The sequence below is a fragment of the Chiloscyllium plagiosum genome, unplaced genomic scaffold, assembly GCF_004010195.1.
Source record: "Chiloscyllium plagiosum isolate BGI_BamShark_2017 unplaced genomic scaffold, ASM401019v2 scaf_4034, whole genome shotgun sequence".
Taxonomy (NCBI): domain Eukaryota; kingdom Metazoa; phylum Chordata; class Chondrichthyes; order Orectolobiformes; family Hemiscylliidae; genus Chiloscyllium; species Chiloscyllium plagiosum.
Window position 1 is genome coordinate 1 of NW_025214736.1, and position 24,236 is coordinate 24,236.

A 24,236-nucleotide genomic window follows, 5' to 3' on the forward strand; every position below is an offset into this window, starting at 1 on the left:
GCTGGTTGCAGGACCTGCTATTGTGTATAATTTACATCTGCAATTTCAGAAACTTGATGCAATATTATTATATCTGCCAATTTTATCAAATAAGTATGGATGCAATTAGAAAAAAAGCAGTAAAAAGATTAGAGATCAATTTGAACACAACAAGGGAAGACAGAACAATATAAACTGAGATTTACTTCATCCAGTATATATCAAGTCCATTGAAAAGACAAGAGATAAATACATATTCAATGAATGAAGACAAATAGCTATGAACTAAAAGGTGCATAGGAGTCTTGTCAACTCATAGAAACATAGTAAATAGGAAAAGGCTTTAGCCATTCAGCCCTTCAAGCCACTCAATATGATCACAAGTGATTAATGAACTCAGTACCACATTCAGGCTTTCTCCCTACATCCTTTGATCCTGATCCCAACGAAAACAGTTTCTCTCTAACTGCTCTATCCAGACTTCTCATGAGATTGACTAGCTCTGTCTAATTTCCTCTCAATCTTCTCTTCTTCGAGGAAACCGATTCTCCGGTTTACCTGCCTAACTGAATTTCCTCACGGCTGAGAGTATTCTCATGAAGCTTTTCTGCAATATCTCTAATGTAGTAGTGTAGTGCCCAGAACTGAATGCAATATTCCTATTGAGGCTGAATGTTCTATACCAGTTCAAAATAATCTCCTTGCTTTCATACTCAAAACAGCTTTCAATCCAGCCTAGAATGCTAAATTTTATAATAACCATTCTCTCAACTATTCCTACCTCCTTCAATAATTTGTACACATATACATCCGGTCCCTTTGCTCCTGCATCATGTTAGACTTGCATTCTTTTACTTTTATTACCTATTTAATACCTCCCCTTTATCGATTCTCAGCCCTTGAAGTGTCTGAATTTGTGCCAATGTTCCGATTATAGTGTACCATCTTTTCTTAATATTAGTTCAATATGCATCACTTCACCTTCTCTGCATTGAACTCTATCAGTCATGCTTCTGCTTTTTTCACCTTCCTGTCTGTATTATCCTGATGTCCATAGCTATCCTTATCACTATCTATTATCTTGCTAAATTTTATTTTGGTTTTTATTTTGCTAAATCATTTACAGACTTGATGGGCTGGAAGGTCTCCTGCTCTTACATCTTATAGTCTTTATAGCAGTACTCTCTACATCAGAGTCTAGGTCAATAATAAAAACTGTAAATGGCAATGAGTTCAAAAACTGACCCCTGAGGAAGGTTACAGTGAACACCTCCCAGTCCAAAAAGCATTAATTGACCGATGCCTTTCAAATTAAAAAAAAAGTGTGTCCCTTATATTTGTTTTCAATGTTCTTCACGCCACAAATATTAAGCCAATACATTCCCAGTTTACCACGCTTCCCTCCCTTCAGTGAAGATGTAAAGGCATTAGAAAGCACATAGAGGAGTTTTAGCAGAATGTCAACAGGCATGATAAACTCACTTCTGAGGAGCAGTTGGAAAACTATGCTCCATAAACCAGAAAGACTTAAAGGATGATAATGGCTTTTAGGATGATGGAAGATTTGATGAAGCATCTCTTAAAAAACATTAGCAACCCTCCTTGCTGCTGGCAACATTTCTTTACACAGTGACAATTAAAAGATTCTTACCAACGCCTTTACAATACCTAATTTCCTTCTTTCCGTAGCCTAGTGTGTGCTCAACTTGGCTCAGGTAATGCTAACCTTAGGAATGTCCTCTCTATGTATTCTTAGTCATAAAGATGTACAGCATGGAAACAGACCCTTCACTCCTACCCATCCATGCCGACCAGATATCTCAACCCAATCTAGTCCCACCCGCCAGCACCCGACCCATATCCCTCCAAACTCTTCCTATTCATATACCCATCCAAATGCCTCTTAAATGTTGCAATTGTACCAGCCTCCACTACATCCTCTGGCAGCTCATTCCATACACGTACCACCCTCTGCGTGAAAACGTTGCCCCTTAGGTCTCTTTTATATCTTTCCCCTCTCACCCTAAACCTATGCCCTCGAATTCTGGAATCCACGACCCCCTGGAAAAGTCTTTGTCTATTTATCCTATCTATGCCCCTCATAATTTTGTGAACCTCTATAAGGTCACCCCTCAGCCTCCAACGCTCCAAGGAAAACAGCCCATAGCTCAGCCTCTCCCCATAGCTCAGATCCTCCAACCCTGGCAACATCCTTATAAATCTTTTCTGAACCTTTTCAAGTTTCACAACATCTTTCCGATAGGAAGGAGACCAGAATTGCACGCAATATTCCAACAGTGGCCTAACCAATGTCCTGTACAGCCGCAACATGACCTCCCAACTCCTGTACTCAATACTCTGACCAATAAAGGAAAGCATACCAAACACCTTCTTCATTATCCTTTCTACCTGCGACTCCATTTTCAAGGAGCTATGAACCTGCACTCCAAGGTCTCTTATTCTGCTGTTATTCTTATTCTGCTCATAACTGTTATTAGATAGACTCTATACATACTCTGCCAATTAAGTTACACAACACCTTACCTGAATTGGCGTTTTCATCTCCAGACACACCAGAGCTTCCATTTTCTAGTTGACTATCATTTGAACTGCAGATACTTGTCTCTGCTAAATCATGAACAGATTCTGTTGGAAAAAGGGAAACAATTGCTAGTAATAATTTCTTAATCCTATAAAATAAAGTTCAATATGCCTTACGTTATACATGAATGCCATCATTTTCCAATACAATACATTGATATGTAGAAGTTACATTTTACCCTGAAGGACAAGAATCAAAAGCATCATAAAATACAAGGAAAGAGATAGAGAGGAAAAAAATCATCTGGTCCTTTGAGGTTTCCTAAATTGGCATGGTGTTCACAAAATTGCTACACCCACGCCCATTTGAATACAACATTCTGAGAAACACAAATGGAAAAAGACGTTTTGACTGATTTTGGGGAAAGATAGAAATTGCTCTCTAATTTCTGTAAAAGTCTAAGAAAACTTAAACAGTCTTTGATGGCTGGGTGACATATCCCCAAAGAGCTATCCATATTCTATACATTGATATAAAGGCATAGAGTCCTACAGCATGGAGACAGGCTCTTCAACCCAAACTGGTCCATGCTGATCAAAATGTCCAACCATGCTAACCCATTTCCCTGCACTTGGCCCATATCCTTCTAAACCTTTCCTATCCATGCATTTATTCAAATACCTCTTAAATGTTGTTAATGTACCTGCCTCAACTACGTCCACTTGCAGTTTATTCCATAAGAATAACACCCTCTGTGTAAGAAAGTGGCCCCTCAGGTTCCTTTTTATTCTCTCCCCTCTAACCTTAAACTGATGCCCTCTAGTCCTTGATTCTCCAACCCTGGGAAAAAGACTGAGTGCATTCACCCTATCCATGCCTCTCATGATCTTATACACTTCCAGAAGACTGCCCCTCAGACTCCTACATTCTGTCCAACCTCTTCCTATAACTCAGTCCCTTGAGTCCTTACAACATCCTTGTAAATTTTTTCTGCACTCTTTCCAGTTTAATAACATCCTTCATACAGCAAGCTGACCAAAACTGAACACAGTACTCCAAGTGTGACCTTACCAATGTCCTGTACAACTGCAACATAACTTCCCAACTTCTATATGCAATGCCCTGAATGATGAAGGCCAGTGTGCCAAAAGCCTGCTTCACTGCCCTGTCTACCCGTGACTCCACTTTCAGAGAACCATGCGTCTGAACTCCAAGGTCCCTCTGTTCCACTACATTCCTTAAGGCCCTACCATTCATTATGGAACTCCCACCTTGATTTGACTTTCCAAAATGCAACACCTCACACTTATCTGTATTCAACTCTATTTGCTATTTCTTGGCCCATTTCCCCAGCAGATCAAGGTCCTGCTGCAATTTCTGATAACCTTCATCTTGACCACGATACTCCTATGTTAGTGTCTTCAACAAACTTACTAATCACGCCTTATACATTCTCATCCAAATCATTGATACAGATAACAAACAGCAATGGGCCCAGCATCGACCCAAGGCACAGCACTACTCACAGGCCTCCAGTCCAAAAAGCATCCTTCCACTATTACCCTTTGTTTCCTAATATCAAGCCAATTGTGTATCCAATTTGCCAGCTCTCCCTGGATTCCATGCGATCTAATCTTCCAGAGCAGCTTACCATGTGGAACGTTAGCAAAGGCCTTACTGAAATCCATTTAGACTACATCTACCACCCCCCCGCCCCCCCACATCAATCATCCTGGTTACTTCATCAAAGGACTCTAACAATTTGTGAGGAATGATCTTCCACGCACAAAGCCATACTAACTACACCTAATCAAACCCTGTCTTTCCAAATGCATATCCCTCAGAACCTTCTCACATAACTTACCTATCATAGATGTTAAGCTTACTGGTATATAATTCCCATGTTTTTCTTTGCAGCTCTTTTTGAATAATGGCACAACATTCACTACCCTCCAGTCTTCCTGGACCTCACCTGGACCTCACCTGCAGCTAACGATGCTGCAACTTTATAAGCCAGGGCCCCCACAATTTCTTCTCTAGCCTCTCACATGTTTTTCTTTGCAGCTCTTTTTGAATAATGGCACAACATTCACTACCCTCCAGTCTTCCTGGACCTCACCTGTAGCTAACGATGCTGCAACTTTATAAGCCAGGGCCCCCACAATTTCTTCTCTAGCCTCTCACAGTGTTCTTGGATATATCTGGTCCAGACCGGGAGATTTATTCACCTTCATACATTCGAACACATCCAACACCTCCTCTACTGTGATGTGACTGTCCCCAAAATATCACCATTAACTTCCCCAAGTTCCCAAGACTTCATGTCTTTCTCCACGGTAAACACAGAGGAGAAATATTCACTGAGGACCTCGCCTATCTCCTGTGGTTCTACACATATGATGGCACTGTCAAGAATGCAGTTGAATCCCTTTTGAACGTTGGCTGCAAATCCACACACAATGCATAAATCAGTAACTTATCACACAAATCAATGACTTTCTGTGCTTCTTACCAGCTAACCTAGTTCCATGTTGTCAGTTTTTCTCCACACTTCCCTAAACTAAAATGGTTCTTAGTCCAATCTGGTAGTTGGAGGTCCTTAGAAGAGGCAGTAATTTGCAGTTGTGGTACAAGAACAAGATCTCTAAGGGGACTTTCCAGGATGCCTGTAAGACCATCAAATGGGTGCAAGACAGCAGAAGAAATACAAGGCATGAGGTGAAGGGAAATGGAGGAGAGCAAGCCATTCACTTTTATAAATTAACACCAGTTTTATAATCCAGCACTAGACTCCCATTTGCAAAATTATTGAATATTCAGCATTCTGCCTCCGCAGTGAGTTAGCAGGAGGGGAGAGATGGTGGGAGGTCAGCCACTCTTGTGATACTTCAGTACATTCCACTTGGACTCATGCAGTAAGCAAGTGTCAATGTAAGCTGTCTGGCCAGCTGCATTTTCTGTTTGTAGTCATCTCTTGTTGAATTGAATCCTATAATTGTGTTAATTACACAAAACTTCCAAACTTCTGTATTCATAAAAAAACTTACATACATACACAGTTACTGAAGCAGTTCTGTACAGTCTTTGCACATAAAGAACAAACAAACATTGGAATTTGGCATTCCCTGCAGTTGCAAAAAACCTAACGCATTTCTTACTTACATAGGGCTATATTTACATATACTTGAGGCACCAAGAGGGTCTAATAACTGAATCGATTTCCCTGTTTTACTTTGGCAGAAACACACTGGATAGATCTTGCGGTAGCTGCCCCAAGCTTTAGTGTGTCACTCAGCATATAGTCCTGGACCTTGGAATGTGCCAGTCTGCAATCCTAGGTCAAGGTCAACTCCACTGAGCTGATAATCTTCCAAGTGCAATCGATATTTGGCTTGGTGTGCATCCCGGGGAATAGTCCACAGGCCACAGAGTCCCATGTCATGGAGCTGTTCTGGACAAACCTCAACAAAACCCACTGCATCTCTCGCCAGACCTTCTTTGCAAAGGCATATTCCGGAAGGGGATGTGTGACAGTCTCTCCCTCTGCCTCGCCCCTGTCCCAACCCAGCAGCCACTTCAGGAAAGCTTCCAACATGTTGCAATAATATTAGCTTTTTCCAAGATTAAATATCACTGAGAAACTGGGTTGGTTTTGTACACTTATTCCAAGGAAGTTACTTTCAAGTGAATATTCAAGACTAGAGGAAATAACTGAGCATGTTTATGAAAATTTTTTTTTAAATAATAACCTACTTTTAACCTGTTAAACATCTATATCAGGTAAACCTGCTGTTACTCATTGAACAATAGATGATTTAGATATGATTTGTGAAATGATTGTATAAGTGTATCAATAATAGGCTGTTCAATTTTAAATGGGGTTAGAAGGTTAGTAAAGTCAGAGTTATCCCTCATCTCTGGTTTGTTTGTTCTACTTCATTCCTGTCGATGTCAGTGAAAAAGTCCACAAATTATTGTTCAATGTAATGATTTGTTATCTTAAATTCATTATTAAATCAGTCTTTACAGGCAGCACTTTTGTGTTTTCATTATAATCAAAATGGACATTCATGATTATTAACCAGTTGGAAAAGAGGTCTTTCTGAAAACAGATCACTGAACGTGAAACAGTAACTCTGCTTTCTCTCCACAGATGCTACTAGACAATCTGAGTTTCTTCAGCAATTTGTTTTTGTTTCAAATTTCCAGCATCTGCAATTCTTTGTTATTTTGTCCTTTAATCAAGATACTTGAGGATCACTACTCAAGTGGACTACCTTTGAAATAAAGTGCCATCATGTGAAGCTGCCAAAACTGGACATAGTATTCTATATGTGGCCTGGATAAGTTCTTATGCAAAGTAGAAACAGTATATCTTGCTTAGATTTAATTGTCTTGCTTTGATATTTCAGAATTTTATCACTTTCACGATAGTCTTGTGGACCTTGACTGATTTGCTCTGTAACCCCTGAATTGTTTTCCTTCTCAGCAATTGTGATTATGCAGTGTAGTGTTATACAATAATGTGTTTATCTTCTTAGCAGTAATATTGCATTTTGAAAGTAATTCAGTGCCTGTAATAACTTAAGACATAAATGTCTGAGACGTGTTTTATAAATCAAAGAGATCTACTGACAAAGTTCCAAAACTTGCATCAGCAATTATATCTGTCAACCAACATTTTATCTTGCAACATTATCAAACCTGGCTACGCCTTGATCTTTCAGAAGGCTAGAAATACCAAATGTGCATGCACAGTGGTATACAGTCAGATGGGAATAACCCTAGGAATGCCCATTTTCTCTGGATCCCATGAAATCTCATAACTTCAGGTCAAACAAGGTCAATTCAAATTGCTGATTACCACCTGCTGCACTCCCTTGAACTGATATATCAATCCTCCCTCTGATTAAACATTACTTGGAGGAATGTCTGAGAGAGGTAAAAACACAAGAACACATTCAAGGTGAAGGTGATGGCTCTGTGTCTACCAGAGTGGCCCACTGAGATTCCCACAGTCAGTTACAGCAGGTGTCCACAAGAGACACAGAACAGATAGAAATCAATGAGAAACTTAGTCTAGTAGAAAGGAGATGGGACAGTGGGAATGTCACTGGGCCAGTAATGCAGAGTCCCAGGGCAATAATCCGGGAATGTGAGTTTGAAATCCCACCATAGGACCTATAGGATTTGAATTTATTAGAAGTATAGAATAAAAAAAATGACCGTACAACCGATGTCAATTATCTTATAAAACCGTCTGGTTAACTCATGTCCTTTACTGAAGGAAATCTGCTGTCCTTATCCATTCAGGTTTACGTGCAACTCCAGATCCACAATAATGTGGTTGACTTTTAACTGCTCTCTGGGCAATTAGAGATGGGCAATAAATACGGACCCAGCCAGTGATGCTCATATCCCATAACAGACGAAAAAAACTAATAGGATTCAAAACTTTAAACTTAAGTCTATACAGCATATTGACCAAAGGTGGGAGATTGAAACAAGAATTTGGAAATATGCCTGAAGAGAAATACAACAAAGATGTTTTGGAGGGGGGGGGGGGGAATACAAAAATCACCCACCAAAGTCAAAGTCATTCTGCAGTGCCACAGAGTGGTCAGGTTCTGAAAATGCATACAAACCTTAGCTACCTATTACTCCAAAGGAGAGACAGTAAGTATTACAATGTCAGAGGTACTATATTTCAAATAAGGTGCTGAAATGAATCCCTAACTGCATTCTTAATTATTTAAATTTAATTTAACTTAAAATTTTGAAGGTGCAATGTCATTGTATGACAAAGATTAAATGAAATCTCCTGATATGTTGGCCAATGTTTATCCTTCAGGCAGCTTCACCAAAATATATTACTTAAATTTTTATCCCATCGCTGGTTATGGGACATTAGTGTGTACAAAGTGGTGCTGTGCTTCCCAACATTCGACGATGGCTACATTACAGAAGTATATAATTGTTTGTGAGACATTTTGAACAATTCAAAAATTATGGGATGAATCAAATTAATGCAAATGAAGTAGATTTTTCAAGAATGCCCTTTGAAACACAGAAAATCAGAATACTTAATGGTACTCCACAACATACTGTAATATCATATTACATAATTTAATGTCTTTTAGGAGTAAAACATCAAATGCATAGGCTTAGTTGTAGTAAGAACACAGATTAAAATATCATTTCCAGTAATTTTTCATTCATTAATCTTAAATTTGTTGGTTAGGAACTGATAAATGTAGTGCACACACCTATACTTAACATATGAGAATTCTGAACCTATTGTCTCACCTCACTAAAATTTCGTCATGACCACAGATAATAATCCTAGATCACTTAGGGACGTAATGAACTTTTAATTCCAATTGGTGTTTTGTAACAGAAGAAGTTACAGCTAAAAGATGACAACTTATGTAAATTCATTGGCTGTCTGGAGAGGAAATTTGGAATGTTACACCTGAAGGTGTCAAGGAAGTTTCAAACACAGAAATACATCACCAGCAGACATGAAATCTCCTGTGTATATCTCAGACTGTGAATATGATGGGAGAAAAGATAATGAACTGGGTGGACATATTATTTTCATTTCCCCTTTTCAAGAATACATTGAGTCTACTGTGAAGTTTTAACCTTGATATATGTATGTATTCATGGGATCAGGTGCTTACGTGCGTTAGTGGGCTGAATACTTGTGTTTATTAGCTTTGGCCTGAGCACTAGTGTTTTGTCAAAGTCAAAGAATTAACTAATAGCCACCCCTGCATTACAGTTTCTCTCACCTTGAGTGCTGCAAGTCAGTTATTATTGCTACTTGTCTATTAGCTTCACCTTACAGGTCTGTTCTTTCGCTGACAATACAGATAATCTTCTTTAATGCAAAGTAAAAAGTGTGCTTCAGTGAGCCACTCATCTCTTAAATAAGTATCTGAATTTTAATTCATATCATTTTTACTTTAAGCCACTGCCAAGTAAGATTTTTAAGCATTTATTGTAGTTTCAGATCAGGTTTTCTTTTGCTCTCCTATTTGGTGAGCTAGCTTAAAAGGAACCAGGATAAAAGGGGAACCAGAAACCAGCTAACTTCCAAGGCCAAGAATCTCAAAATAGCCTGCTCAACTATTAACACTGTACTTTCATCTCATGTCAACTCACTTCTCAATTAACACTGACTAAGTAGCCTGACAGCACATACAGAGTGCAGGAATCGAGTGAGATGGTAAAGCAGTAATGTTGTCGAGTGTTAGATTGTGGAATGTAAACATCCAGGTCAATGTTCAGTTCGGGATATCATACTTTAGTAATGAAGTCATGGTCTTAGAAAAGGTTGAGGTAGTATCAGGACTAAAATATTAGCAGGGATGCAGGACCTCAGTCATTTGCAGAGATCAGAAACTAATGTTGCACTCTTACATCAGGGAAGGCTAAAGGTTAACTTAATATAGGGGTACAAATCAAGAAGGAGTTTGGTAGAGTTGAACAAAAAGATACTATTTTAAATAATAGAAGAACCAATAACCAAAGGATATATATTTAAAATCATTCACAAAAGAATGAGAGGCAAAATGAGGAGACATTTTCGCTCAGTAATCTTTACAATCTGGCATGCATTGCCTGAAACATTAATGAAAGTGTATTCAAGTTAATTATAGAATGTAAGTTTGAAAAGAAGAAAGTTTCAGAGCAATGGGGCGAAGATCAAGGAAATGGGTTTAATTTCACAGTTCCTTAAAAGAGCCAGTACAGGTATGATGGGCCAAATAGTCTGCTACTGCACAATTCTATGATTTTCTAATAATGTTCACATCAGTGTCTAAGACACTTCTTTGTTGTACCTGTGCAAACATCTTTATAATGCACTGTTGAAAGCAATATGTGGATTTACTTTTGACATATTTATCTGTGGTTTAATGATTGCTCTTTGTTCACCCTATTTCACAGAAAGACAAATTACAAATGCTGCATGTGTTTGCGGTCAGTAACTGCCCTCTGCTGGTTTTAAAATATAATGACACTCAAAAAATGCCACCTCTTGGAAGAACACAGCAACAGCAAACATCAATTCAAAAGTAAGACAATGCATTCAGATTTCTCCAAATGAGGAAATTCTTTGGTGTATAAATCATTGTAAACATGCATTATAAACCAAAATATATTTTAATGGGTTCTAAAGAAGGGTCACTGAACCCAAAATGTTAACTCTGCTTTCTCTTCACAGATGCTGCCAGTCCTGCTGAGTTTTTCCAGCAATTTCTGTTTTTATTTTAACATAGTATAAAGTTTGGAATATTTTTAAAAGTTCTGTATTTGTTTGAATTGTGCAATATGGGCATCAGATCTTTATGTACTTCAGTTACAATCCCCTCATTGCTACTCATCTATTAACTTCACCTTCCCAGTCTGTTCTTTAGCTGACAATACAGATAATCTTCTTTAATGCAAAGTAAAGAGTGTGCTTCAGTGTGCCACACTTCTCTTAAATAAGTATCTGAATTTTAATTCATATCAGTTTCATTTTAAGCCACTGCCAAGTTAGATTTTTAAAAATTTAGTATAGTTTCAGATCAGGTCCTTTTTGCTCTCCTACTTGTTTCCTCTCGCCTGGCCTGCTAGCCCTTGGAAGTGAAGGCTTCCAGCTGTACACTCTGAATTACCCATGCCAACTGATTCAATCTCTGCCCGAACTCATTGCTGACCATTCGCCTGCCTTATTTCACTCAGGTCTATCACCTACAGTGCACATGCCTGCTCACTTACACCCATCAGCTTTGTGCTTTGGCGGTAGTCGTCTATGGGAAGAGTACAGGTTTGACTGACAGTCAAAGAAGCACAGATCGTGACGGGATATGAAGCACTGTGGACTGACAGAATAATGGCCAGATGGGGTGAAATGTGAAAGAAGTAAAGAAGTGACAATGCAAGGCAACGTGGCCAAGTGGAGAGGACAGGTCGTTGATTATATTACATTACAGTGTGGAAACAGGCCCTTCGGCCCAACAAGTCCACACCGACCCGCCAAAGCGCAACCCACCCATACCCCTACATTTACCCCTTACCTAACACTATGGGTAATTTTAGCATGGCCAATTCACCTAACCTGCACATCTTTGGACTGTGGGAGGAAACCAGAGCACCCGGAGGAAACCCACGCAGACACGGGGAGAACGTGCAAACTCCACACAGTCAGTCGCCTGAGGCGGGAATTGAACCCGGGTCTCTGGCGCGGTGAGGCAGCAGTGCTAACCACTGTGCCACCGTGCCGCCCACTGTGCCACCGTGCCGCCCAATGTTGATTACATTGTTGCGAGTGAAGTTAGTGTTTGAAAGGAACAGAGAGAAAGCAAAACATAAGCAACAAGGGACTGAGGGAAGTGAGAAGATATGGAGGGTGTAGGTAATTTTGACACTGGGTGATACTGCAAAATGGACGATATTGATTGGAACCCATATGTTTTTATATCTCCCAACTTTCATTTTGAAAATGAAATTCTGGAGAAACGTATAAGTGCATCTGAATCGATATGGCCCATAATGCACTAACACTCAAAGTCTAAATTAGCTAAAGTACCTAGTTTAAATAGGAAGAGATTTGAAGTATAATTGGTTACAGAACTAGCAAGCTTGCAGGAGAGAGAGTCAAGAAGACAGCTACTGAGGCTGAGTTTCTTCTGCATTTGGCATTGACAAATGTGACCTGCAGTACATAGCACCTCCATACCTGGCATTTCAAGCAACATTTCTCATTCAAAAAGACAGGTGCAGTAGGAATTAAATTAAGAGTGATGGAGACAGAGCTAGAATCGGAAAAATAAATGGAAGAAAAAAGAGAACAATGGAAAATGCAAATTAAAACAATAAAGAAAATAAGAAACGGGGAACAGATGAGAAAGTGTAATTGGGGTTGGAGAGGACAAATGGAAGTGGAAAGTTAAGGGATAGGAATCAAAAATATTTGTGGCAAGAGTTAGAAGAAACTTGTAAAAGAACACAGGAGGAATATGGGCAATATTTCAGTCAAGATTGAGGCTACATTTAGAATGCATGTCTTAGGGGAAGAATTCATTTAGGGGTGTAGCCCACAGGTCAGTTTTTCTAGTTTTGTACAGAATAAGGCTAGGGAGAAATGCACAATGGGGAAAAATGAAAACTTGAGGAGCCAGATAGAACAAGTTTCAAGGAGGATGCATTTTGAAGGAACAGAAAAAACGTAGTATCCAGAATTGGAGGTGCATTCAGAAATACATCGACAATTCAGGTTGAGAGAGCAATTTTGTTAAATTCTACTCCAAACAGATTTTCTAAAACTAAGAAATTTGCATTTTGTTTTAGATTAAAGACTAGGACTTTCCATCAGATGTAGGATGGTCTTATGCAAATTCCCTGTGTTCAGTGTGAAAGTTCTTTCCTGAATGTAACTGGGGGAAATGGTTTTGAAACACTTCTCTGATGATAATCTTTTGTGTAGGATTTTTAACATAGAGAACAATTTCTAACTCCTTCAATAAAGGTGAAATTAAAAACTTGATACTAATCGAAAAAGAAATGGCTAAAGAGGTCAGTTTTAAAGAGGCACTTAAAAGAAGTCTGAAAGATGGGCAAGATGGGGGTGTTTTGGAAGGAAATTTCAGAGCATGAGATCCAGACCATTCAAGACTCAGACGCCTATAATGGGGGGAAAGAGAAAAGAATGCACAAGATGTGAGATAAATAAAAGGAAATCTTCAGATGTTTATAAACAGAGAAAGATACATACAGGATGAAACATAAGATCATAAGACATAGGAACATTCAGCCCACCGAGTCTGCTCCACCATTCAATCATGGTTGACAAGTTTCTCAACTCCATTCTCCCACTTTCTCCATGTAACACTTGACCCCCTTGATACACAAGAACCTATCTATCTCAGTTTTAAATATACTCAATGACCTGGCCTTCACAGCCCTCTGTGGCAATGAATTCCATAAATTCACCATTCTCTGGCTAAAGAGATTTATCCCTATCTACATTCTAAAAGGTCTTGCCTTTACTCTCAGGCCTACCCTCTGGTCCTAGTCTCTCCTATCAATGGAAACATCTTCCCAACATCCACTCTGTCCAGGCCATTCAGTAATCTATATGTTTCAATTAGATCCCACCTCATCCTTCTAAACTCCATAGAAGAAGACCCAGAGTCCTCAAACATTCCTTGTATGTTAAGCTTCTCATACCTGAGACCATCCTCATCAACCTCCTCTGAACATGCTCCAAGGCAAGTACATACTTCCTGAGATATCTGGCCCAAAACTGCCCCCACACTCCAAATGTGGTCCGATTAGAGTCTTATAGAGCCTTGGAAGCACACCCCTGCCTTTATATTCAAGTCCTCTCAAAATAAATGCCACCATTGCATTTGTCTTCCGAACTAGCTCAAGAGAATGCTGGATTAAAACTTTCAAGTCTTTTTACACTTCAGGATTCTGAATTTTCTCCCCATTTAGAAAACAGTCCATTCCTCTAGTCTTCCTACCAAAGTGCATGATCTCAGACTTTCCCATATTGTATTCCATCTGCTACTTCTTTGCCCACTCCAGTCCAAATCCTTCTGCAGCCTCCCTACCTCCTCAATGCTACCTGTCACTGTACCTATCTTTGAACAAGTCCTTGAAGGGATTTTAGGAAAAAGATGAGAATTTTAGGCACTGGCAATATTAGTCTATAGATATATCAGCAATGACAAGGACGATAGGTGAGTAGGATTTACTATTTGGTAAGACACAACCAGAAATGTTTTCAGCAAGATAAAGATTACTGAGGGCCAGTAACTGAAATTTCTAATGACCAAAGTAATAATTTAAGCAATAGTTGCAGATTTTATAATAATGAAGTAGCTTATAATGTTACATTCACATCCTAAAGTTTATAGGGAAATCAAAATTTTACTTGTAAAAGCAACATCAAAAATGGATGCTGTACTTTCACAAAATGGACTCCGGAGAGTTAAGAGACTTATCTTTGTGGTTTGTGTTCAGACAGGCACACACATGTCAAAACATATTTCTGAAGGTACTTAATAAAATGCACATTATCTTCACAGATGTGGTTGATGGTTTCTCACCATTTCAATGAAAGCGATTTAAAAATTGCAGTAATTGCTAGGTGTGCTGGCCCTATGAAAATGCAATTTCAACTGAATTTATTGAACAGCATACTCAAAGCTAGAATGTGGGTCGCATATCAAATATTTCCCCCATTATGTGTCATTAAATAGGTTTCAACCCATTTTGTGAAAAATGGAAAAGATCAATATAGTCATCACATGATTGTAACTGGTTAGAGAGAGGGAGAGAGAGAGGGAGAGAGAGTCAATACCTTACTAATCAACAAGGACATCCCAGTAGGGCAGTTTGTAATGTGAAAACTAGAGGGAATTCTTTTTTCATCCAGTACAAGAGAGGACCCTGCCTCAGTAGCCACCTTTGGCAGAGACTGGCACATAACTGCCAAAGTATAGTTCTCCTATAGCTTCGATCACAGATCAACTGAAATGTTAGAAACCTGCTATTGTTTTGGAACATTATTGTGAGTTTATTACTAGAAACTTGTGAACTTTTTTTTTCTTCATCAGTTAACTAGGGGAGAATTTCCAAGCCTGCAAAGATTTTCCGGTAGAAGCAAAGTAATATTGACCCACGGAACTTTATAAGTGCCTGTTCCATCTTTAGCAATCATCTATTCTTTTGTATGCCGACATTGGGATGTATGAGAATAGTGTGTGGATTGTTATGATTACATTTTGGAAACTGTGAGAAATAAATACCAAATCTTTTGACTGAAACTTACAAGAAAGTCTGTCTTGTGACTCCTCTTGAAATTCATGGCACTCAAGAAACTGAAACACTCCTCTGACATATATCTTGTGATAGATAACTGAAAGCTGAGAAAAGGGGGAGAATTGTGCCACATCCATAAAGTATCTTGAAATAATATTGGACTTGTGCCTTTAATACCTTGTTTAAAGTTTATTCTTGTCAGCATGATCTGCTCTCAAAATGTGGTCTTGATCTTGATAGTTTTGGCCAAAGCTTCCACTCTGAGCTGAATTTGAAAGCTAAATTTGAACTTGTGTCACATCTCTAACTTCCCAAAAAGATTTCATGTTATTCCATCAATATACTGGTGGACTTTATGCCCAACTTCTAGCATATTCTACTTAGCAGCTCTTCAACTAATTTTGAAAAGCAAGAGGGCTTTGAAATTTCAAAACTTTGAAGTTAAATTCACATCAATTTGTTTTTTAAATGGGTAAGAGCAAGTGTCAGAGAGAATAAGCAGGAGAGAGAGAGTTGAAAGACAGACACAGATGGAATATTATTCTCCCTGGAACTGACAAGAGAAGTGACAAAAAAGTAAAATAACTGAACAAGTTGACATTGGACAGAAATTTGCCCCTCCCCCATCTCCCCACTCTGCAATTAACTGCTGGTTGATTTAGTTTTGATTTGCCAGCAACTAAGGTCTTTAAGTGGTAAATTAATGGACATGTAAAGGCCCTAACTCACAACCTCCCCATTCTATTACATCCCTCAGTGAGCGGAAAAGGTAACTAGTTTTTGATGGGGAAAGCAACACAACCTGTCTGCTGAGGAAGAGAATGTGGTGCCGACAATCTCTGGTATCTCCCACTGCCTCTGACCCTTCAGGCCCCCCCCCCCCCCCCCGCTGTCTCCATGAGCCAGACCCTGCTACAAGGAGATATTTTAAAACCCTAGCTTCTTGCAGCTGGAGCAGTCATCAACCAGTCAACTTTATGACCCAGAAACTTCTGGCCTCTGATTGGCTGGCAGCTTCTGGCAACCTGAAATGCCAGTGTCAAGTTGACAGATAGAGGAAGAAACTCACCAATGTTCTGTCTCTCAGCTCTTAATGAACTAACAGAGAAAGAATCAGGTGAATTTTCTCATTGATGAGAGCAGTGTGTTAGTCGGAAAGTAAAGAGAGCCACAGTTTCTCTTCATTTACTATAACTTCAATTTTCATAAAAATTCATCAGCTGAAAATTTAAGTCAACCTCTGTTTAATTCACATAAATTTTAATTTAAAGTGAAAGAGAGATAGAATTTATCACATTCTAATAACTGAGAGCCAGAAGGAAACAGAGAGAGAAAGGACAAGTAGAAAGAGTGGGCAGACAGTCACATTTCACATTCTCATTTAATTTAGAGGCAAATTTACTTTTTGAAGGAAAGAAAGGTTTGAGGGGTAAAAGAAAGAAACAGAAGATGGAGCATGTGAAGGAGAAAATTTGCTTGAGAATAAAGAGATCTCTCGTTTCTCAACATGAACCTTTAGAAAATGAAGTACAACAAGCAGTAAAGGTGAAGGATTAAAAGGTAGTTAAATTATTGAGGAGCAAGGGGCTATGGCTGGAAGTGTGGGAGAAGTGGAGAAAGGACTGTCTTGAAATCAGGAACAACATGTTGCAGTTTTCAACAGAGTTATGGAGATTAAGATGAGACACTGTCTTTTAAGTGCCTTTTAAGTGCGATTATTGATCATTATTACCCTCATTATTATTCACCTTACCTCATTATTATGCAGGTTCCCATTTTCCCACCTATCGGATTGAAGCTAGATACTGAGAGTAGTCAATTGGAAAGTCAGAATGATGACTCCAAGTTTCTGCTTTCTTTTTTCAAGCACTATCTTTGACACCTGGCACCAATGAGCATGCTCCAAAGGCAGAGATAGCATGTAACCCATGACACTGATCTTGGCATCCAACACATGCCAGCCTTACTGCAACATCCTATCACATTCCTGATCCACTTACAGCATGCTACTGCACTTCCATGTTGCAATTTGGAGTGTACTAGCACCTCTCATTTTAATGCTGCTGGAAGGACAGCTCATATACACAGACAGGCTCACAGCTTGGATCAACTTGCATCTCAGGGCTACTTGCTTGCTCATGTAGAGGGGTGGGATGGTATTGGGGGTTTTTATAGCAGTGGGGGGTGGAGGGAATCACTGCTGATTGTTATAAGCAGCAGTCTGGGATGCGGAGGTAACAAGTATAGGAGGGAGGTAAATTTGGTACATAAGAGAGAGCTAGTAGTGCATGGAAGAAGATGAGATACTGTGAGAGAGAATGACTGCCATCATGGTATCATTGGGAGGGTGGGCACTGAACAGCCCAATGGGGTATCACTAAAGTGCCGTGATGCAACTCAAAGTAAGGAAGATGATTGAATTCTCAATTCGACAATGAATGCGAACATGTGGGGATATGGTTGAAATGGGATCTCCAGGGAATGATGAATAGAAAGAGACATGGAGATTTGGTGGGGGTGTTAAATACCAGGTGTAGCCTGAGTTTCAAGGTATACAGCATGACCTGCATTCCTTACCATGATCTGCCAAGAGCTAAAAAGACCTGTGATCACGTTGGACCACATTGTGAGTTGATGGAGTCATGGTGCTGAGAAACACAGGCTATATTTCAGGAAGGGGAATTGCATCTATCACACTTTAATCATTGTGCAGGCTCACGTCATTTCTAATCATATCATCATGCAAGTGCAATGCATGGACTGATCAAGTGTTTAGGGTGCAAATTCTTGTCATAAAGAATGTTGACTATGTCAACAGTCCTTGCAAATTGAAGAAAAGATACCTCTTGTGAAGCAGAAGTAATGATGGGTGACATTAAAAGAGGCAGCTGCAGGCCACAACAAACAAAGCTAATGAAGGCACTCCTGGAGTGCCCAGGGGCATAGAACTCATTCCCTCTTCACCTGATCTGGCAGGACTTTGCAAGTCTCTCATTTGTGTATTGGTGCCTTCCATGGGTGATATTGGGCTGTGAGGAGAAATTATACTTGTAGCACTCAGACTGTACTGCTATCTATTTGTCACTCATTAAAATAAGGTCTTACAATGAAGTGCTAACATGCTCATTATATAGCCCTCTTTGCCCGAATGTCCCATCTTTCACTTTAGGAAGTAATATGTCAAGCTAAGGGATGTGATTGTTGAATTCTCATTGCTAAGATCCTGTGCTGTTTTGTACATTCCCAACACACTGTAAATGAAAATGGGACTGAAGGTCACAGCTGAAGATCCCCTCAGGATGCAGAAGAGCACTGGTTATTTTGTCTTTGTCATTTCCTCCACATGAGCGTTGGCATAGGCCGAGAGGATCCCAGGACATTGGGCCTGAACTATGTCAGCTGTTGGAATGACAGCTCTAACCTGAAGGAATGGGTGGCTATCCTAACCTGGTGACCATCAGGTGACAACTACTTTGAACATCTATGAACCTTGCTTCTTCCAAGGAGCCATGGGGGATCTCTCAAGGGGTGTAATTGCTCAGCCATGCATTTCAAAATGCATCAAGAATGTGACTCATATAATTTGTGCTAGATATACCAGTTCATCTTGTTTTTCATGATAAGGTCAGTGTGACAACCCTAGCAGTAGAATTTGATGATGCTGTCCATGGTGCCAGTTCTATGATTAGACTAGTAGCTCTGAAAATCAGGCTTTCATCCTTAATTTATTGGCAGTCATAGCAAAGCCTTTTAAATTACAGCTAGCAGTAAAAATTGCCCTTTGGGTCCAAATATCCATCTACACAAGCTCAGGACCCACTTTCATTCCTAAACTGATTTAATTTTTGCCAGTAAGGTTTTGGACAATGTGTGCATTGGAAGGTCATGGCTGGAATTTAATAGAGCACACCAAGAGAATTGGGCAGGAGTACCTTTCCCAACCTGTGCTGGGAAAATTGTTCTCAATTTATTGGAGGATGGAGGCAGGAAGGGCCTCTGGGATTTAATCATCACTCAGGTCTTTCGCACCACCCAGCTATATCACCCCGCCCTTCACCAGCAATCCCCTGTCTGCCCCACTCCACTGTTTCCAGGATCCTGCTCTGATCCCCGATGAAGGCCTCTAACCATTCCCAGCAGCAGCAACAATCCCAGTGGCACCATTGATAATGGGAATCTGTTGACTTCTGAATGACCAGCAGTACTGGGCACCAGGATTTCCATCCTCCACGGTCCTGGATTGTGTAGGAGCCCAAACATTGGCCAGCAAAGTGCTTGATTACACTTAAATTGTGTCTGGTCACCCAAAACACAGGGAAATCTCCAGATCTGTGTAGAACTCTCATGCGTTCTGCAACTAGTGGGAGGCTCAGTATCACTGAGACTAAATTTCAGCCCGTATTATCTATTTGACTCAAGTAGTATTCACCATGCAGAAATGTGTTTGCAATAAACTTTAATATCAGTTAGTTTCATTCAGTTTAGCTGTGCTCAACAGATTTTAATAAATAATTTGCTTTCCATTGCAGGTTACTTAGGGAACATTGTTTTACTAGAAAGGATAGCAATACCTTTGAACAGCATTTCAATTCAAAACGGATTATAGATCATTATCAGCTCAGAACTAGCTTCCAGACAGAAGAAGAAAGGTCACTGAGTCTTTCCAGAAATACCAAATTTTGCCTCGAGCCACTTTGTAGGGTGAAATGTAAATTTGGCAGAAGCATTAAACAAGGACTAGTGAAAGAGTCTGATTTTCTTTCTTTTGAACTTGGTTATAAATATCTATTGGCTCTAACCTTCCTCAGTCAACCCATTTATGAATTAAGATCAGTAACATTAGAATGTTGGAATATTGTCCACAGCTAGAATAATTTGATGTATTCAAATTAAATTCAGAATCATCCAGATAGTTTTACTGATTAATATACATATACTTTATTTTTAAAAATCTAAAGAGACTTAATTTATTGGGTATTGTGGATTTTGGAACCAACAACTGAGCAATATTCTGTCCCGATTATGTCACTTTTCACTCCAATTAATTACACCATTTGAAATATAGATATTACATTTCAACAACATTGGCACTGTGATGAAAATTTAAAAAAAATTGCACAGCATTTAATACTACCCTGACTTTTAATTAAGATTAATATTTTACTAGTGGGGCCCTAACATCATTAGTAAAAGCTGCTAACCTCTTGGCTATCTTCCACAGTGCGTGTTTTGTATAGTAGTGTATAACACATTTTGAAGGCATCAAATGCTGCATGGATCAGCTGTGACACTGTGATCTTTGACATTTTCAATCTGGAATAGGGAACTGAGCTGAGAATTCCTTCTGCCAATGGAACTGTTTTGGAATAAACTTTATATTTATCAGTCGTTTACTTAATGTACAATTTACTAATTGGCTGGCACAAATGATAGTAAATGTATCCAAAGAAGAGTAAATTACTCATTAACTAATCGGCAGAGGAAGCAGTGCCATACCACCTTTTCCTTTAGCAGAAGATCAGAAGTGATCAGCATGTGTATGCGTATGCATGTGTATATGCCCTTAACTCTCAACAACTAAAATTAGCAATGACCCTGAGTTTACGTCCTGGCACTGAGATAAAGTACTGGATTCCAGTGCTTTTGGAAGTGGTCCTAACGCCCGTCATTGTGAAACTGCCACTAACCCACCACACGTTTCTCACAGAAACCTGAACAGCCAGGCAGGATGATTTCGTAGCCAGATATCTGCCCTTCCATGGGTCTCTACCACTGGGAGGGTGAAGACTTCAGCCTAATTAAAGGGCAAGATAACAGCTATGCAGAAACCTTGAGGGTGTCAGTAGTGGGACAGGCCCTATCATGGAGCAGCTTTTTCATATTCCTCTGTAAGCCTCCACTTCTAATAATATGTACATCTACACTTACTTAAAGAAATATATCACTCTGCAACAGAGCGATAGCTAATACTTTATATTTTACAACTAGCATTCACAGTCAGAAGCAATCTGATAAAGGTTTACCAGGAAAAAAAATAGTTTTATTCCGTAGGTAAATTTAAGGGGAGCTTGATAAATGAGTTTTGAAGTTCAATAAACTGAAGTCAGGCAAAAAAACTTGCAACCACCAATTAATACTGTCTATGCAGGAGGATCATTCAAATGTAGCAAACATGTACTGAAGTATGAAATGAATGGTGAGAGAAAAATGTCTTTTCAAATATCATCTGAAGAACTTATTTGAGCCATTAAATTCATAATGAAAATAAAATTGTGGTTATTGAATATAATTACAAGTTAATTATTTGCTTATGCAAGTAACTTGTCACAAATAATTCCAGACTTACAGATTTATGTCATGATAATGTACTTATTAAAATTCCAAATGATATTATTTGCTGTGAATTTACAAGTGTGACACTTTTATAAAAGCCTGGATGGTATAACTGACAATTCTGTGATGGTAATTAATATATCTGTATATATTTAATAATATATTTGTTAATGCAGATAGACAAACTGTCGGAATAATAATTATTTTTATACAATGACTGTTTTTAAATGGAAACTGTTGTAATACTGCCCCTGTGATTAATGTAAAATTGGGAGTGGTTTGTAAACCAATTAGCTGATCGTTTATAAGTTCCACTTTTCTTGATTTGTTCCTCCCTTCTCTTTTGGTCCGTTGGTGCAGTGTGGTTGCAATGGCACTCCATGCTTTCTGGTTCCTCATTCAATTGAAATGTGGGATTCTCAACATCAAGGACTGGCATTAGAGCCCACCCTGAATTTGTCCTTTCTGACATGCATTCTGTTTAACAGAGGTCACAGGTGAGCTTTCAGAAGCAAGAACTCTTCCTGGTTTCCTTGTCTTTTACTGGGGATCCTTGATGCTTGGATTCAAATGTGGAATCTTCCTAAGCTGTGTGGCTACTCTGCTGACTTAACAAGCAAGAGACTTTATAAACTTGCTGAGCCATTAGCTGTCTCCCTGCTGAGTTGGCTTGTAAGTGAAATGGGACAAACTGGCAGTAAAGAAGGCCACCTACTAACTTAATAATAGAGTAAATAAAATGCAGGCTTCATACAAGCAACAGATAATATTCTGTGTTTCTACAGATGTGGAATTATACTTTCCTCTAATTTTATACCACTCAGTCTTTTTCAATGGTTTCCTACATGGTAATTGTCACAGGTTTGCTGCAACTATCTCATGGTATTCCATAGACGGCAGTTTGAATATTGTTGAAGTCAGAAGGTAATACTGGGTGATAAAACAGATCATGAAAGCTAAAGATTTTATTAAAATTGAGAGATAACAACAAGCAAGGGAGGAGAGAAAACCCAGGACATGAGAGAAAAAAATGATAGTGGAGGGCAAGAACAAAACAAAGGCAGAAAAGAATATGAAAGAGAGGGAGAGAAAAGGAGCAGCGTGCAGCCCCGGAGAAAGTAAAAGAAATTGATAATAGTGGGGACAAGGGATGAGACAGGTTGTTTTTGCACTGCCTGTATCTAACCATGGGTGTGTGAGAAAAGCTAAGAATTTTTGTTGAAAGCCCAGCATTGAAAAATATTAAATTGTGTACCCTTTTCTTACATTTATAAACAATCCAGTAGAACCAACATAAAAGTTTGTGTTTTGTGCAGGCCTACAAAACTCACCTACATTTAGTTCAACTTTAAGTACTAACATTGGAGTTAATATATGTTGAAATGTTGTGGAGAGAGGGAAGCAAGTGGCAGAGGTGGAGATCTAAGGTAATTACTTTGAGAAATGTTACAATGAAACACTCATTCAGGTTGCAGATTCAGCATGGAAAAGGTAACATTATCACTTCTCAGTCAGAGGTTTGGTGGGTTCAAATGCCAATGCAGATAAATGTGCTGACTGAAAATCATGAGTTACTGAATGCAACACGGTCAGATGAAATGTTAAACCACCTCCACAATTGTCCTTTTAGGTGAAAAATAAAAGAATAAAGTCAACAGTTAAACTCCAGGTAATATTACTAAAAGGCAATTGTCATTTTGTTGCTCTCTCTGAACCTTACTGCCCATAAATTGATCCCACACTACAAAAGTGAACTACAATTCAAAGTTATTTCATTAGATATAATGTGCTTTTGAATGTCTCAAGGCATCTATTTCTTTCAAAAGTAAAAAGACATTCTGAAATTCACAACAGCTTTGACATTTTGTTGCGGCAGGTAAAAACTTCTGTCATTAAATGTTACAAGTCTGAGGGCTACAACAACACAAGGGATTTCAAAAAATATAAATTAATAGATCACCTTTTGCTCCATGCTTATGAAGACAATGTAGTATCATAGTTCCACTGTACTACAAATCTGCAAGGAATGACTTCGAAGAAAATTATTTGAAAATATCTCAACAACTGAATACTTAACTACATTTTCTCTGCTGTTGTTATTTATCTGAGAAGTTAGAAAAATATTCCCATTCACAAGAGCTTCAAAATGCCACTGTCACATAATGGGAAATTTCTGCCATACCTGACAATGGTCTAGTCATTGTAACATTATTGACATGGTATAAAACTAACAAATAATACAAAGAAAATCATAAAGGAAATAAATTTTACATGATGACTATCTCTTTGCTAAAAGTTCATTGATCTGAAATGATAACTCAAGCTCAAAATTGCTAGGATCCACTTACACAGGGATTGGGTAGGGGGCAGTTTTGGATGGGAAACTCAGACTTCTGTGTTATGGAGTTTTACCTCCACTGTGTGTGGTCTTTCTCCTTGAGAGGTTCAACTGTCAGAAGACAGCCCATTAGGGATAGCTTCATGTTGGGAAGTGGATCTGATCCCAGTCTCCTGATGTCTTTTTATGGGGGGAGGGTTTTAATGGAGGAGGGAGTTGCAG

The 24,236-nt window shown here is 39.0% G+C and overlaps 1 protein-coding gene across 1 annotated transcript in view; it reads right to left on the reverse strand.

Moving 5' to 3' along the window:
- Positions 1 to 2,458: 2,458 nt before the first annotated feature.
- Positions 2,459 to 24,236, reverse strand: part of LOC122548006 (interferon-induced helicase C domain-containing protein 1-like) — a 45,372-nt gene continuing 23,594 nt past the window's right edge. The window contains exon 4 of the mRNA XM_043686559.1: positions 2,459 to 2,625. Within this exon, the coding sequence (XP_043542494.1) occupies positions 2,474 to 2,625 (152 nt within the window). The 3' untranslated portion in view covers positions 2,459 to 2,473. The remainder of the gene's footprint in view (positions 2,626 to 24,236) is intronic.